Genomic DNA, 16,042 nt, shown 5'->3' on the forward strand with positions numbered 1-16,042 from the left:
ACATAATTTAAAAGCATATAAACATTTGATTTATTTGTTTGTAAGCGAGAGGAGGAGAATGGCTGACGAGAGAAAGGGAGGGCGAGGTCAAAGCAGCCTAAAGGCCATTGTAAATTCCTCGCTGGCTCAACCAAAGACATTCTTCTCTGCTGTTTTTCTTTCTAATCTGGATGCTCGGATTACCAGCTAGAGGGCCTGAGTGGCACGCATGTGCCCAAACATGCACCGACACTCCTCGCCGCAGTCCAGCCCTGCGACTCTGCAGGAGGCTATGCACTTTAAATCTGTGACTGAAGGTGCGTTTGCATAATTGAAATTAAAGAAACAACACACACTGAAGTCATTACCTGAGAGCTTGCATTTCTGAAAGACTAGAAAAACAAACCCCCTCCGAGGAGAGTGCTGAGAGGATTCACACATGACAGCCCCCATGTAGTGCCACGCACATTTGAAGACCCCCAATAAAGCTCAAGGACTCCTGATAAAGCCTTTCCAGATGTGCCCATATCAGCAATGCCACAATCAACAATAATCAGTAAAGAAAACCTCATAAATGTGGCCCAAAACCTTGAAATTAAAAATTAAATAGAGCACTTTGTATAATTTAAGAAACCTTTAAAGATGAAAAAAGAGTATAAAAGTTGTTGAAAATAGTTTATATATAAATAAATAAATAATTTTCTTATACAGACATTTTAAAGCAACAACATTCCATGTAAAAAACATAATTATTGTCATAAGAGAGGGATTGTAATGACACATAGGTGCATTAAATTAAACAAAATATTCTATTTTGAAACTTTCCACCACAACACGATATGATGTCACAAAGATGTAAACACACGGAAAGATCCCAACAGCTGGACAATCCCAGCAGGTCATGGTGACAAGAGAGGGGGGGGCTAAGGTGCTCCACTGGGGGGCCGAGGCCACCTGTCACCGCTCGATCCACCAGACTATAAAATCACAGAGTCTCTGTCGCCACTTTCAACCCCCGAAGCCACTTTCCTACTCCTGCTCCAAGACCAGGTTATCCCCATGTCGGTGAGAATTTAGAGATTTTAAATAAATTATTTTTTTAATTACTTTTGGTATTCGTTGTCACATAATAGGTATTTTATTCTGTTTTTATTACAGGCTCCACATATTGTCAGAAAAACCTTCAAATAAATAAATACATTTCAACAATTCTATGTATTAAAGTAACAATTACCCTTCATTTTGTATTTTTACTTTAAAAGCCGCTTGATAAGTATAATTACATCATATTTGTGGTAAAGAAATACATTTTTCATTCTACCTTACTTTATTAAATACATAAAAAAATAATCTTTCCTTATGTATTGATACAAAAAATATTTGTAATAAAATATGATCTCCTTCTCCATACAAAAAAAACACCAAGGTGCATATACACCTTTTCTATTTATTTTTAAGGGAATTATTTGTTTCATATCACTTAAAACGATTTTTTAAATAGTACAGAATTAAATGGTAATTTATAAAATTAAGAAAAATATATATATTCTGAGGATTACACTTGTCTTGTAACAATTGACATATATATATATATATACTAATAGTAACACAGAATTTAATCATCCTTTCACTCGCCCCAAAATTCTGAATTATAAAGCCAAATAGGACGAGGAATGAATGAGTCCCTGAGTCTATTAGTGTTGCATCTGGGCAGGAGCATTCGTGCACTCCATCTGCTTTCAATTGTTTCCTTTTAATTCCTCTTTTTGAATTGTTTTCATATCATAATAGTTTCCGTAAAGTCACCTGCGCCCGCCTGATGAACCTCAACACATCAGATAAATATAATAAAAGTGAAAATAAACAAACAAAAAAGAAGCTTGTGCTGATTCACACCTCGCTTGGCTGCAGCGGCAGGAGGTTCGACGCCTGAACAGGTGTGTGGAGAAGAGAGTGAATGATGAGGAGAGAGGGAGAGGAGAGAAGGGAGAGGAGAGAGCGCCAGCACCTGTTTTTTTTGTTTTTTTCTTCGGGTCTCTCATGTCTTCCTCTCGGCGGGCTGGGGCTTGCACTGCCTCGCCTGAGAGCAACACATTCAAGTCTGATCACCTGCTCAGATATGTGTGAGCGCGCCAGCACAGATCAACAAGATCTGGATGAGCCCGGGATGATAAATAAAAGGGTCTGACCTTTGACCTTACCGTTTAACACATAATGTTCCTTCGGAAATTAGTTTGGATTTTATTTCATTATTATCTAGTTTCATTTCCCTTCCGTTTCCCTCTTTCAGATCTAGATAAGACGTTCCTAAGTCAGAGTGCAACATGATCATGACGAGTATAAAAGCAAATATCACACACACTAGCAAACATTCCTAGAAGAGTCGCTAGTTTTTTCACCCCTCAGTTATCTCTAAAATTCACCTCAAAATCTCCACAAATGACAAGCAGGTGCTGTTATTCTAAAAAAGACCCCCTCCACCCCACCCGCCTTTTCTTAAAGGACCACCACAACGGGTCTAGGGGTTCCTCGCTCATCTCCACCAAAGAGGGGCAGTGGTCCAGCAGAGCTCATTAACCTCCCGGTGGAGGGACTGTGGGAGGGGGGGATCAAAGTGGCAGGATCACTGCAGACTCACCCAGCAATCCTACTCTGGGGGTCTGGAGCCGCAGCGTCTCACCCCCTAATGAGAGGCCGTGACACGCGCAGACATCCACACACAGTTTAACCCCTCAGGACCAGCTGGAAAAGAGAGTCTGACATGCCTGTCGTAACCCCCCCTCCTGCCTGATCGTCCCTCCTTGTCTTCCAAACTCCACACATTCCAGTGATAGAGCTGGTGGCTGCTGTCCACTTAGAAAACGCTTCACAGGAGATCAATATTGAGGAGAAAATGATATTTTTACTTGCATACTTTCCTTTTCCAGTCAAATTATTTATACAGAAGGTTAAGATCATTAATGTGGTTATTATTTTTAGTTTATATTCAAAATGTACAGACATTAAATAAGTATTGCTTTTAATCATTTCAAGTATTTTTAAGGATAAATTAAGTATTTTGCATTATCAGCTCTATAGATATGCTGAATGGGTGAGAAAGAGTGGCTGGGTGGGTCATCAGTGACAGAGAAGGAAGGCAAGTGCAGCAGAGGGGTGAGGAAGGGGGAGGAAGAGGCACCTTGCAACAGCTGGTCTCAATTATCCATGAAGGGGCTGCTGAGTGTACAGGAGTGTGTGTGAGTGTGTGTGTGTGTGTGGAAGGTTGAGGCATCACAGAGGGGGGGCTGAGACCACTGGCGCCAGGAGGGGAGCCACAGGTCACAGAGGATGAAGATTATAAAAATACTAGCAGGCTGTTGGCCTTGTCCCGCCAGCAAAGTGTGTTTGCACATGTGTGTGTGTGTGTAACTTAATATTTGTGTTATTGTTTTAAGAAGCTTCCTCCTATTTTATCAACTTGCCGCCACCTGATGGCAGAAAGTAAAACCATTATTGAGGTGCTCTTGAGTCCATCATGGCAGCATCTTATCTTTCAATCACTCCCAACCAAGGTCTCAGATTTAGCGGTGCTGATCCTCATACTTGCATCTTCATACTGAGGAGTTAAGGAGGCGATGTAACATTTGAAATTGTGGCGTTGAGCAGCATTATGGCTCACCCTTGTGTTCAAGACTAGTTACTGCAAGAAAAAAGAATCCCAACAAAATAGTAAATACATTTTCAGCAAAAAAAACAACGTTCGTGCATATAATTATTTTAAAATGATTTAGATAATCGGCAAACCCATAGAATACAAAGACGCAGTACAATCTATATATTACTGGAATGCTGAAAATGTCTTTTAATCAATAGTATGAGCTTAACCGTTGCTAGTCGGGGTCAAGTTAACAGGTAGATTTTTTTCAAGGGGATCAATAAAGTGCCAAGTATCTATGTATAACTACAACAATAAGATGAAAACTAGCCATGATGAACAAAAATGTGTTTTTTTAATTAATTATTCATGTTATTTCATGTTAATGCCTCTTATTTTATTGTATTTCTATTCATCTATTTTTAATTAAATTAATGTACTCTTTATTGCCACCACAACATTTCCTGTGTCATGTTGACAACACTGGCAAAAGTTTCTGATTATGATGAAACGAGTCTCTGTGGTTGCATAGAAGAAAAAAAGAGTTCTCTCAAGGTCAAAAAAGAGAAGACAAACACATATTTTATGCAATTATATTCCAATTGTAAAAAAATATTCTCTGAGCTTTACATGATTTTCTTTTACAATCTTTGTAGGAATATTCATTACACAAGAAATATTTAGTCTTGTTTTGAAACGCAGAAAAAACACATCAAACAACTTTAAAATAAAAAAAAGAAACAGACACATAAAACCGGGTTTTTTAGTGTAAAAACGAAATTCCCAAGAAAGCACCCATGCACACTTGAATATAATAATATAAGTTAAAACTATTCTTTTTTTTTAAACAATTGAATTATATAGAACATGTAACTTGCAACTTGGCACCTGACAAACAGATGCTTGTGCAAACCTGAGAAGGAAGGACAAAATTGAAAACAATAATTTAACTAAATGTAACTCTAAATCCTTGAAACACACAAATTGAATAATTTAGTAAAACACACTTGTCAGGTCTACAGAATAACCAGCACTTCCTCTTAATAGCCAACCAATATACTGTATATATATGTATATATATATATATATATATCTTTCTGTATTAAATCTCACATGTAACATATTTTAGATTTCTTTGTGCCTATTTAAAAAGCTGATGTTTTACTCTCTTCCGTCCACTTGATCTGTCAACGTTATCCTCTCCAGGTTTGTTCTCCCATTCTGGTTTCAGAGGAGTCAACTCAGGTGCAATGATGTCACAATTCTGTTGAAAAATAGATTCAATATTGTTAGTCCTATTGTAACGTTTTCTCTTTTAAGGAACTGGCCAAGCTGATCACACCTTTCAAATACAATTTATCCTGCCATGTATTTGCAACAAATGTTTGTAAACCTTTGACTGTTGCAGTGCCTTATGAGATTTAATGTGATAAGCATGGCACTTCTAAAGAAGTCGAATGTACCTTCGGTTTGGAGAAGTCTTGGTTGATGCACCATTGGACAAAGTGCTTCTTAGCAACCTCCATGCTGTCAGGATCCGTTTTCTTACAATAAACCCGAATGACTTGCTCTGCAAATCGTTCAGGAAGTAGTTGAGACACCTGGAGAGGGCAAAAATGGGAAATGAGTGCAGAATTGAAGAAGTGCAGAAAGGTTGACAAGTTTACAAAATTGCAACACAGTTACATTTCTGATGGTGCCTTGATAGATTTTTTTGTGTGCTCAAGAAAAAATAAATAACTTCTTGTTAAAAGCGCAACACATTCTGAAGAGGAAGTTTGTACTCACCTGGTTTTTACGAATCTTAATGGAGATGGATGGATCGTCCTTGCAGTAGAATCGAACATTGTCGATAGGGTTCTCATCTTTCATGCCATAGTCCATGACAGACACCTGTATTAAAAGATGGTAAAAATGAATATAATAATGATATTTTACAAAAAAGAAACAGCGAGTTATTTATTTGGTAAGAAACAAAAAACAAAAAAGGGTTTAGCTCATACACCGGATTGATGGCCAATATACAGTATATATATTATATTAGATATGGATCTATAACAACTTATAGAGATGCAGCTTAAAATCGTACCAGAACAACAAAGTCATCTGGTTCCAGGTTGATGTCCAGGGATCTGCTTTGAGGCTTAGATTCTGACAATTCGTTCTTCCACTCTTCAATTTTGCTCTAGAACAAGAGTAATAAGTCATGTTCTGTTACATCATGTTACACCTTTAGGGCACTTTCTGACATTTATCTACAAACAATGGACAAACATGTTGCAGCAACAGATTCAAGCATATAAAAACTGAACAAAAATGAAAGTACAAACATACCTCTGTAACAACCAACTTTTCTTCCGGCTGAGTTTGGCCCAAACATTTGTAAAGGCGGCGGTAAACTATGTTGCGGAGAATCTCTCTCGCTTCATGGAGCTCCGGTGAGGAAGAGTGAAGGATTTGCTCAAATACATGGTCTGGAATAGTAAACATAAACCAGTTACATCATTTATATCATTAATAATACATTTAATTTTTTTCATCTCAAGGCAAGAAATCTCACAATAAAAATATAAAACCAGAATTTTGGACAAAAAAAAAGAAATTTGAAGGTTAGAACTAAAAGTCTAAATGGTTAAACTAGAATGTTTACTGAATACTAAAAAAGATGCCCTCAAGTTTTCAGGGAGGGAAAACCATATAGTATACAAAAATTAAGTTTAATAAAAAATAACTTATTTTGAAAACAAAAGCAAGGCTTTGGACACTGATTTAACGTAACAAATCTGACAGAAAAAAAGTTTCAAGCAGTCTACACCTGCCAGACCGTGCCCGTGGAAGGACCTGTTGCGTCATCGACCACTACTTTTATCAGCCAATGAGAATCTCGAGCCTACCCAACACTAGCAGGTTAGCGGCTAATTTGAAATGTTTGCGACTCAGAAGCTAATGCTAACGTGTCGCCGTAGCTTCTCGCTAACAGTCCAATATTGAGTGTAACATACTTTGGTCTGGACTATAAAATATCTGAACTATAAAAAGGACATTACTGAGGGCTGTACAGTGGATTTCTCTGGTAAGTTTTAACTTTCATTGTCTCCTTTTTATGTCATGTCTGGTCGTCTATGACCAGAATATCTTTTCCTTGATACGTTTTGGGTTAAATTATGATATTTTACGTTGAAGTAAATATATATTTTGTTGGCCGTTATCCCATAGCGACCTCTGCTGGTTTACACTGTACACATACACAACAACGTTGACTGTGGCATTTTAGCATGGCGCTTTGCTAACTTCATTTGCTACAACAAAAAAACAAACAATTTAAGCCAAAGGGAGGAAGAATATATCGAGGACAAACTGGTTAAAATAATTGACCATTGTAATATAAAGATAAATGAAGACTGCAACAATCTTGTTATGATATCACATACTGTACACACACAAGGGCATTTCTATTTTTGGTGCATGTGAAATCTATTATATATGTCAGTAAATTAAACATCAATGAAGTGCAATTCAAGTAGGACATTTACAATTTTATTATATAGTAGTTGTTAATAAGCAGTAAAATGTTACACCTTTTCTATCAGTCCATGTTGGGACGGAGGCATGACCTCGAGAGACATTAACCGGTTGGACAGGCTGATCAGTGTTTCTGTGATGGGGGGAAAAGTGTGGACACTGTGAAAGCAGTGCTGGAGAAACGGATGAGGGCCCTTTATGCTAAGAGTCACCCTCGACACGCTCTGCATGTCACTATGGTGGGTCAGAAGAGTAACCGCAGCAACAGGCTCCTCTCCATGCACTGCAGAATGGAATGTTTTAAGACCTTCCTTCTGCCATAAGATCTAACAGATCTCTTTCTTAAACATGCACTTTTACTTTTTGTTAGCAACCTTTTGAATTAAGTATTAGTTTATGTATGCATTTATTGATGTTTGTTTGGATGGATGTGTTATTGCTGCTGGACAACAGAATGTCTCCTTCAGGGGATTAATAAAGTATCGCTCTATCTAATGTGAACAAACTAACCCGTCACTTTGGTGTAGGCCTCCATGTCGTCTATGGATTCAGATAGGGAAAACATTTTTCCTTGTGAGCCTTCCACTTTGATGTGCTTATCCGCCTTCAAAAAAGCCTCAGTGATCCTGCACAAATACCACATTGTTACTTTGTGCTGAAGGACAAATCATACAAGAGGCTGCTTACATGTATTCGATTACGGATCCCACTGTGTGCTGGTAGGCTCTTCTGTGAAGGCTATTTCTTGTTTGAAACATGTCATAAACATTTCCCACCTCCTGCTCACAAAAATCAACATATGAGCCATGACAATTTATCAATGATAATTTAAGTTTACCTTATCTCTGGTGCAGATTTGTTTTTGCCCATCCACATCAATCACTCGTGCAAACTTCAAAAAACGTTTGCAGTCAAAGTTGTTCTGGATGCCCAGGTGATGACAGTCTCTGAGGTGAGATGCAGCACATTATTATAGGAAGCGCTTAAAGATGGTGCCAAACGGATCCAAACCTGGCAAAGTAATCCCACTTGTCCACGTCAATGCCATTTTTCTTGTTGGCCACGATCTCATAGAGGAAGGACTTGCTCTCTGGGCGACCTTTATAGGGCCACTATAGCAGCGACAGCACATTAGACATTAATTATGCACTTGTGAAACTTGGTGAAACAGGAGTGAAATAATTAAACGACTTGAATTGAGGAAACCAAACTATTGTGCAACACGTCTTCTTGATCACATTATGCATTACTCAATACCAAACTCACAAGCTGCCTAAAATCAAAACTATTGTCTTCACAACTCAAGAGTGACACCTACCTGACCATGAGCTTGATTAATATTCCCAGGTCCTGCTATCAGTTCTTTGATAAAGACCAAGTCTTCAGAAGGCACCAGGCCATATTTCTCCATGACAGGCTCCAGATTATTGTCGTTCACCAGATATTCAAACATGCTGAGGGAAGCAGTTTCATGCTGCAACACAGAGTTTTGCATTTAGGGAAGTCTCTTGGTTCAAAAGAGAAATTACTTGCTTAAAAAAAAAGAATCATTGTAACACTTCTGTATCTTATCACGCTTGGTCCTTTAACGCATGAAATAACTGTGTAGGCCTTATCAGATACAGCCATGTGCACACTGCATTTCTTTATGCATCATCACACATCCACACTTTGAAAGCAATATTCTACCACATTAGCCATCAATTTACTTACACTTTAACATGCTAAAAAACTTTTGTAGGAAGTTATTTTTCTTAGATTGGATTGATTTCTAAGTCAAGAAAATCTCACTGTTATTTCCAATTCATTTTAACATACTCTTACAGGTGCAGTTCTTGCACCAAAATAAAACAATGATATCCAGGGCTAGGTGTTATGGCAGTTTCCTAAATCCGTTAGATTGATTCATAAAGTTCTGAATCGATCAAGTTTGATTCAATTCAGAATATGATCTTGAATAATGAAAATGATTGTGTTTCTAATGTTAAGAAAACTGAAATATATTAAACTCTTCAATCTCCAAGTGTTACACCAAAATGTGTGTTATAATTCAACATTAACAAAAAAGTAGGGTCCTGTGACTTTGTTCTTACTTTGTTCAGTTTCAGTTTATTTAAAAGGAGAATGTGCAGTCACATTAAAAAGATGGCTGCACCAGATTTAACACAATACTAATTTCCATCTGTATTCCTCAACAAAGATGCTGACAGTTTACATAATACATCAACATACAAATAAAGCAAAAACACAATAATATTCAAAAACACAGTACAATCTAATAAGGTGCAGAACAAATAAGTGCATTCTGTTTGTTCAGAGTAAAATTTGAAGTGCAGAAGTAGATAAAGTTTAGTTTGAGTTTTAAGTTCATCATCAGTGTGGCAGCTATCGGATGGTAACCAAGAAGGTAAACAACTGATAGCATAAATACCCAGTCAGATTCTTGTTAAGGAAAGTTGAAAGCAATGTCCTTTTGTCACATGTTACAGGTACTCTCTCTACAGACTGCATTTTTCTTTAAAACGTGTAATGTATGCAGGCTTGTCATCTTCAACCTGACATTTGTGAGATGACTTGCAAATAATCAATCTTATTTTCTAATAAGCGGTATTGTACAATTTTAATCAAATTGAAGATAAACTGATTTTTGACCCAGGCCAAATGATACCCATAACCAAAAAAGAGAAAAAAACTATCGTTGATTTACCTTCCACCCACAGCCGGGCCGAGCTTTTGGTATGAACCTCCCATCAAACATGTGAGAAAATGGCCCATGTCCTAATGGAGAAATAGACAAACTCTTTAGATCAATTTCTTTAAAATACTTGTGATCCTCAATAGGGCGTCTTACCCAGATCATGACAGAGGCCAGCAATCTGCAAACAAAGGATGTCTCTCCTGGAGATGAGAAGCTCAGGCTGTCGTTCATTTAGAGCTTGCACAAATTCTTCAGCCAAATGAGCCACTCTGAAAATAAAATCATTTTGAGTATAAAGTGAGAATCCTTTGATCATAATCAGATGCATTAAGCCATATGTGTCAAACTCAAGGCCCGCGGGCCAAATGTGGCCCGCCATGTGATTTTATGTGGCCCGCCTGCCTAACCTTGACCAACTAGCAGGAAAAAAAAAATTAGACAAACCAATCCCACAACAGACAAAATGGTTTTCCTTCTTTTATTCGCGCTGCTTGCGTTCCCTTCTCTGACTCTGCCTCGTTCAGGTTTTCACAAGCGCAGGCACACTGTGGCGGTGCGCTGCAGGGTCAGGTTCTCATTGCCCAGCCTGTTGTAATGCAAAGCGGGGGGCGATGGGCCATACAGTCTGTCTGTCTGTCTGTCTGTCGGTCTGTCTCGAATCAACAACATCAACCCACCCGAGATTGTCATCCACGCTACGTGTTTTCATTAGCGCCGCTGCTTTGGGAAAAGCGGCCGACCGCGCTCTCATCGCGGCACACACACACACACACACACACACACATTGTTTCCCACGATTGACGCATCACTAGGCTGCAGCGTCTCCAAATCAATGTGAACAGGTGGAATTGAGAAATACAAATACATCCTCGCAAAATGTCCAAGAAGAGAAAAGTTGATGCGGAGGGAAGGCGAATGCATGTTTGTGCTTCAAGGAGAAAGGCCTGTATGTCTTTTGTGTTATGAGGCATTGTCGGTTGTCAAAGAGTACAATCTACGCCGGCATTTTGACACCAAACACGGAGCTAAGTATGCCACATTTACCCATCAAGACACACAACACTTGGTGTGTTCAGGCATCTACTCATCAACAAGAATCGACAGCCAATATATAAGCTGGGGAACCTAAAAAAGTGACCAATAACTGGTTGTGAACTGAGACTTTCTTTCTTGTTGGGACATATAAAGACTCACCAATCTGATTTTCCTGCAATTTATTTATTTTTTCTCTGCTTGAGATGACAAGTGTGATGACACATGTGCATCAACAGGAAAAGTTGCTTGTCAGACTTATTTCAGTTGCAACTTGTTAGTCTTGAGCTGTAAGTTTTGACTTATTTTTATGTGTAACAATGTATTTAGTACCACATGCAAGGCTGTGTGCAGCCATTTTTATTTACGGTAATTGTAAAATGCTACATCACACATGTTGTTAGCAGCTCACAATTGTTTGTTTTACAGTAGTTATGCCCCCTCTCAAGTAATACATTCAAAGTCATTTAACATTAAGGAGTAGTTACATTTATTTTACATTAGCTTACATTTAGTTACATTTATAAGTTACATCTGGCCCTTTGAGGGCAGCCATTATGATGATGTGGCACCTGGTGAAAACCAGTTTGACACCCCTGCATTAAGCCAAAAATGAAGGATTACCCAATGGAGTGTTCAAACCGGTTGTGTGAAGCTCCAGGAAACACAAAATAGGTTCCTCCCAACTGCTTGATGTTTCGGAGTCTTTGGAACTGTGGTGTGTCGATGATTTTAACAAGAAGTGGGTGCAGTGCAAGATGCCCATGAATTGGATCATTAAAGACCTGAAAAGAAACAAAGGGACGGAGAGTAAACGGCAGCACTTGAACAACTAGAATGCAGTGGACATACAGTTTATATTATTATTTCACAAATTACAAAGCTTTGTTGCCCTTTAGTGGCAAAGAAACATTAGCTTTGAGACAGCAGCAGGGCTGATCTAAACAGAAGGTCGTGCACTGACTTGCATGTCATGGAATAACTCCTAACCCCAAAGCCAAAGGATAAAAATAGACGATGAAACGAAAGGAGCACCACGAAGAGTTTGTTGTTTCAAAATGTGAAGAAAATAACATATTTAATCTGTAAAATGCTGCTGTACTTGTCTGACTAGATGCATATTTTAACCATATATAATAACATAATGCATGAGAAATATTTTGAGAAATATCAGCTGTTTTGTTACTTTGAGGGGGCAGAAAGTGTGTAAAAGACCCCCATGAAAATGTATAAACGTTTACTATACTGATCAGATATACAGAATTTCATCTTCTTTTTGTTAATTTAAAGGCCTTTAATACGCCTGAACTCACTTTTCTCTCCCCTCCTCCCTTTTCAGTGTTTTTAGGTTGTTTGGTTTTCAAATTTATTTTTTATACCTTGTACTGGGTATTTCAGTTAGTATTTGTATAAACAAATATGCACACAAATCAAACTGTCCCCAAAACCTGATCTGTAACACAAACAACGTCATTCAAATGTATAATCAGGTAAATACCTACATTCAACATAAATGTACAACACTTTTTTAGTAACAAGACGTCAAGGAATACAGAGCTTCTTATTCTTCAACTTATCTTTTTTCAGTCGACTGTGAAACAAATAGATCATTTAAAAACGAATGCTTTAATGAGTATATATACACATATGATGAATAAAGAGTTTAGATTTTCCTCGTTTACGTTTACTTGGATGTTTTAAATCTGCCCCAGAGTAAGAAACACCTTTGCCTACAGGCAAGATGATAGACTATAGTTCAAACACAAACCTTATATTCAATTATACAAAATGCGTCATTGCTATGCAAAAGTTGGACACAAAATGAACATGTTCTGTAACACAAGCAATGTAATTTAGATGTATAATCAGGTAAATACATATTTCACTGTCATTCAACATAAATGTATAACACCTTGGTAATAAGATGTAAGAACAGGTTCTTTCTCTGAATGAAGGAATTTCTTGTGGACGAAGTATAAATGAGACTCGAGTCTGGAATCAGCGATATAAGTGAATTGATAAAAAAGTAGATTACAAGAATCTCTGGTACAACATTCGAAGCTTCGGACACACCTAAAACGAGAAATGGCACCTGTGTGTCTCTCCTGCAGAAGTGCTACAGAAAGATCTCTTTCGCCTCCTGACATACTGTTTTCAAGGTCTTTTCCCCACATGCGGGTGTTTATACCTAGATATCAAAAGCAAGACGTTCTCCCACCGAAGGCTCAAAGGAGGCACGTTAATCAAAAGAGGAGACATGCAAAAGGAGTGCTCTGTCCTTTATCTATTCAACCGAGGTCAACTGGAACTCTATAGTTGAAAACATTTGAGAGTTTTCTTAAAGGATGTGTTTAACCAGCCTGTCCCTACTGTGAACCTTCAGCTGTGCACAAATTATCATTAGTAGAGTAAATTAAAATATAAGATATTATAAAGAGGTCAAGGAATACAGAGCAGCTTATTTTTCAACTTATTTTTTGCAGTTTATCTACATATATTTTGAATAACGAGTTTAGATTTTCCTTGTTAACGTTTACTTGGCCATATTAAATCTGCCCTAGAGTGAGAAACACCTTTGCCTACAGGCAAGATGATAGACCATAGTTCAATTATACAAAAGGCTTTCATTGCTATGCAAACGTTGGACAAAAATCAACCTGAAATAATATTAGAACTGATGCTAATACACTGCTGAATCTGAGCACATGGTGGATAGTTTTTAGATCCGCAGGCGATATGTTGTTTACACATGAAGAAATTGTGCAACATAATCTTTATGTGACGTCCTTTTTTATTCATAGAATGACAAAAAAATACCTTGTTGCATTGCACGTCCAGCTGCCAGAGCTTTCGTATACTATGAAGGATCCTGAGGCGATCACCAATGGTTCTAAAATAAGAGCAAACACCAATTCCATATGATGAGGTTGAGAGGTCACGTACATTTAAAGTACATGTGTATACTTACTTTATGCCAAGTTTATCCAACTCAGTCTGACCGATGTATCTGAGCCCCACTCCTGTGATCTTCTGCTCTGTGACACAAGCACAACAAAGACTAACGTTCCAGGGCATGCGTGGATCATACGAGTAAAGACCGAACTGAAGAACGTATAAGTCACTCACCTCGAAATAAGTCTTCCCATTCTCCGAGAGCCTCGTCTCGCAGGTATTCACACACCTCCTGAACACCCCATTGTGTGTATTCGGGCAGTGGCAACCCCGAGACAGACACCTTCTTATCCGGTGTTACCAAATTGTTCATTTCGATGCCCGCCCTCTCTGACGATCGTTTCCGACTCTCCATCGCGACTGATAAAAACAATATTAAAAACAACTCTATGACTTCGTTTCAAAGCGAAGTTGTCGGATGGAAGATACTCGCTGCTCACTGGCTGACGATTAAATACCCGGGTTTTCTGTTGTCATCCGGTAGATTGCGTTTTGAAAAGAACTTCCCCTATATTTCTTTCAAAATAAAATGAGTTAAACTTAACAGCATCGTCAACTTTACTCTCTTCCCAATGGTTTTACATCCAGATATCCATATTTCTGTCTTTGTATTATTGTAATAATTTCGTCACTTTTTTATTCTTTTTGTTGTAGGTTTAAACGCATATTCGGTTCACGTGTATGTTTTATTTTGAGATATTGTTATAACTTCCGGAGCGTGCCACACGCTCTTCAGTACAATTTATATCAAGGGCGGGCCAAAATGCATGACGTCATAAACTCGTTTATATTCTGCTGAACCGACGAACTACAAAAAAATATAAACGTTTTTGCATTCAAATCCCAGAAACACTTTTTATTGTAATTCTTACCTTTTGAGTTTCATTCATATCATTTTACAACCAAAACCCCCATTAAAGTCATATCATTAATAATAATAATTAATAATTAGAAATACAAAGATCAATGTATGATTATTAAAAAGTCAGTTAAAATTATATTTGTTTTCAAATTTGTTCGGGATATCATCATACAGGCTGTTTAAAAATATAATATCATAATAATCATTGGAGTCTAATCTGAGACTCCCCTGGAGAGCCCTATCTCTGAAAGCTAAAGCCCAGCCACCTTGCTGAGAGAACTCATTTATGCTTCTTGTACCTCCCATTTTGTTCTTTGAAAACGACCAATTGTGACTATAGTCGAGGGTAATGAACTAGATTGAATGGTATATTTAGAGCTTTGCATTTTTGGCTTAGCTCTCTTTCCATCACCAGAGATAGGTGCAGTGTCTACATTATTGCTGATGCTGCTACAATCCTTGTTTTGTCTGATTCAATTCTTATCACTTCTTGTGCTGGGAACCAAGCGTAGGGGTGCTGGGTATGTCTACGAATGACCACATACCAGGTTTACATCTCAGGAGTATCCTCTGGCCTGGCCATGAACAACATTAACTAATTTAAGGGATAATGTGGATAAAACAGTTTCCACTATTGTTTTGGTCATAAAACAGCGACCTTTTATTTGCTAAAGTTATTTGCTTTAGAGAGCAAATGTGTGTTGTTAAATGTACATGTTTTGCTATTATCTCTCTCTGCCCCCAAAATTGGCTTTGAAATCTCAAGGACAAAAAAAATATTTTTGGTCTAAATATGATTCCCACCTGGTAAAAAAGACAAAAAAGAAAATATCCAAAAACCCGACTTTTAAAATATATATTTTAAACAGATTTTTTTTAAAATATGTATCACTCAATCAAATAGAAGCACAAAGAGAAATGGCTGACTAAATTCAAGCTGAGATATATCTTTAAGGTAAATAAAAACAACATTCCCTAATAAGCAAAAGATGCCACCATTTAATCATGTAGAAAACATAATTTAAAACTTGTCTAGACATCTGACAAACTTATGCTTGTGTAAAACTTATGTAGAAAGGGTCAAATTTTAATTCAATAATTTAAAAGTGCAATATAATTTAATAAACAATGACGTGACACTGAACAATAAAATCCACAAAGCCAAAAATGTAAATGTAAAAAGTATTTTGGATAGTAAAAATGATTTTTTGTAAAACGCTTTAGCTCCACAACCAGAACAATATCTCAATAGTTTACCAATACATATATTATCAATCGTTGTAGCAAATGTAAAATTACTTCCTTACATTTTTACATGTTTTTCACATGTAATGTATTTCTGTGGATTTTGTGTGTATCCATT

At 37.5% G+C, this 16,042-nt stretch overlaps 1 protein-coding gene across 1 annotated transcript; it reads right to left on the bottom strand.

The window, feature by feature from the left end:
• Positions 1–4,190: 4,190 nt before the first annotated feature.
• On the bottom strand, positions 4,191–14,250 carry LOC148059785 (deoxynucleoside triphosphate triphosphohydrolase SAMHD1-like). Its single transcript, XM_087780673.1, has 16 exons — positions 13,992–14,250; positions 13,834–13,900; positions 13,683–13,755; positions 11,490–11,650; positions 9,987–10,102; positions 9,843–9,913; positions 8,454–8,609; positions 8,147–8,247; positions 7,974–8,082; positions 7,823–7,914; positions 7,646–7,761; positions 5,948–6,087; positions 5,703–5,798; positions 5,402–5,506; positions 5,077–5,214; positions 4,191–4,877 (listed from the first exon to the last, which is right to left on the bottom strand). Exons 1-16 carry the CDS (start codon positions 14,170–14,172, stop codon positions 4,755–4,757), a joined length of 1,845 nt encoding a protein of 614 aa, XP_087636799.1. The 5' UTR covers positions 14,173–14,250; the 3' UTR covers positions 4,191–4,754.
• Between the last annotated feature and the right edge of the window lie 1,792 nt (positions 14,251–16,042).

This window comes from Callionymus lyra, chromosome 19 (assembly GCF_982586985.1).
Source record: "Callionymus lyra chromosome 19, fCalLyr1.hap1.1, whole genome shotgun sequence".
In the NCBI taxonomy this organism is placed as follows: Eukaryota; Metazoa; Chordata; class Actinopteri; order Syngnathiformes; family Callionymidae; genus Callionymus; species Callionymus lyra.

Coding starts and splice junctions, on each gene's coding strand:
- LOC148059785 (XM_087780673.1), bottom strand. CDS start 14,172: ATGGAGAGTCGGAAACGATCGTCAGAGAGGGCGGGCATCGAAATGAAC. Junction 8,248..8,453: donor TTAATCAAGCTCATGGTCAG/GTAGGTGTCACT, acceptor TCGCTGCTATAG/TGGCCCTATAAAGGTCGCCC. Junction 7,762..7,822: donor GGATCCGTAATCGAATACAT/GTAAGCAGCCTC, acceptor GTATTTGTGCAG/GATCACTGAGGCTTTTTTGA.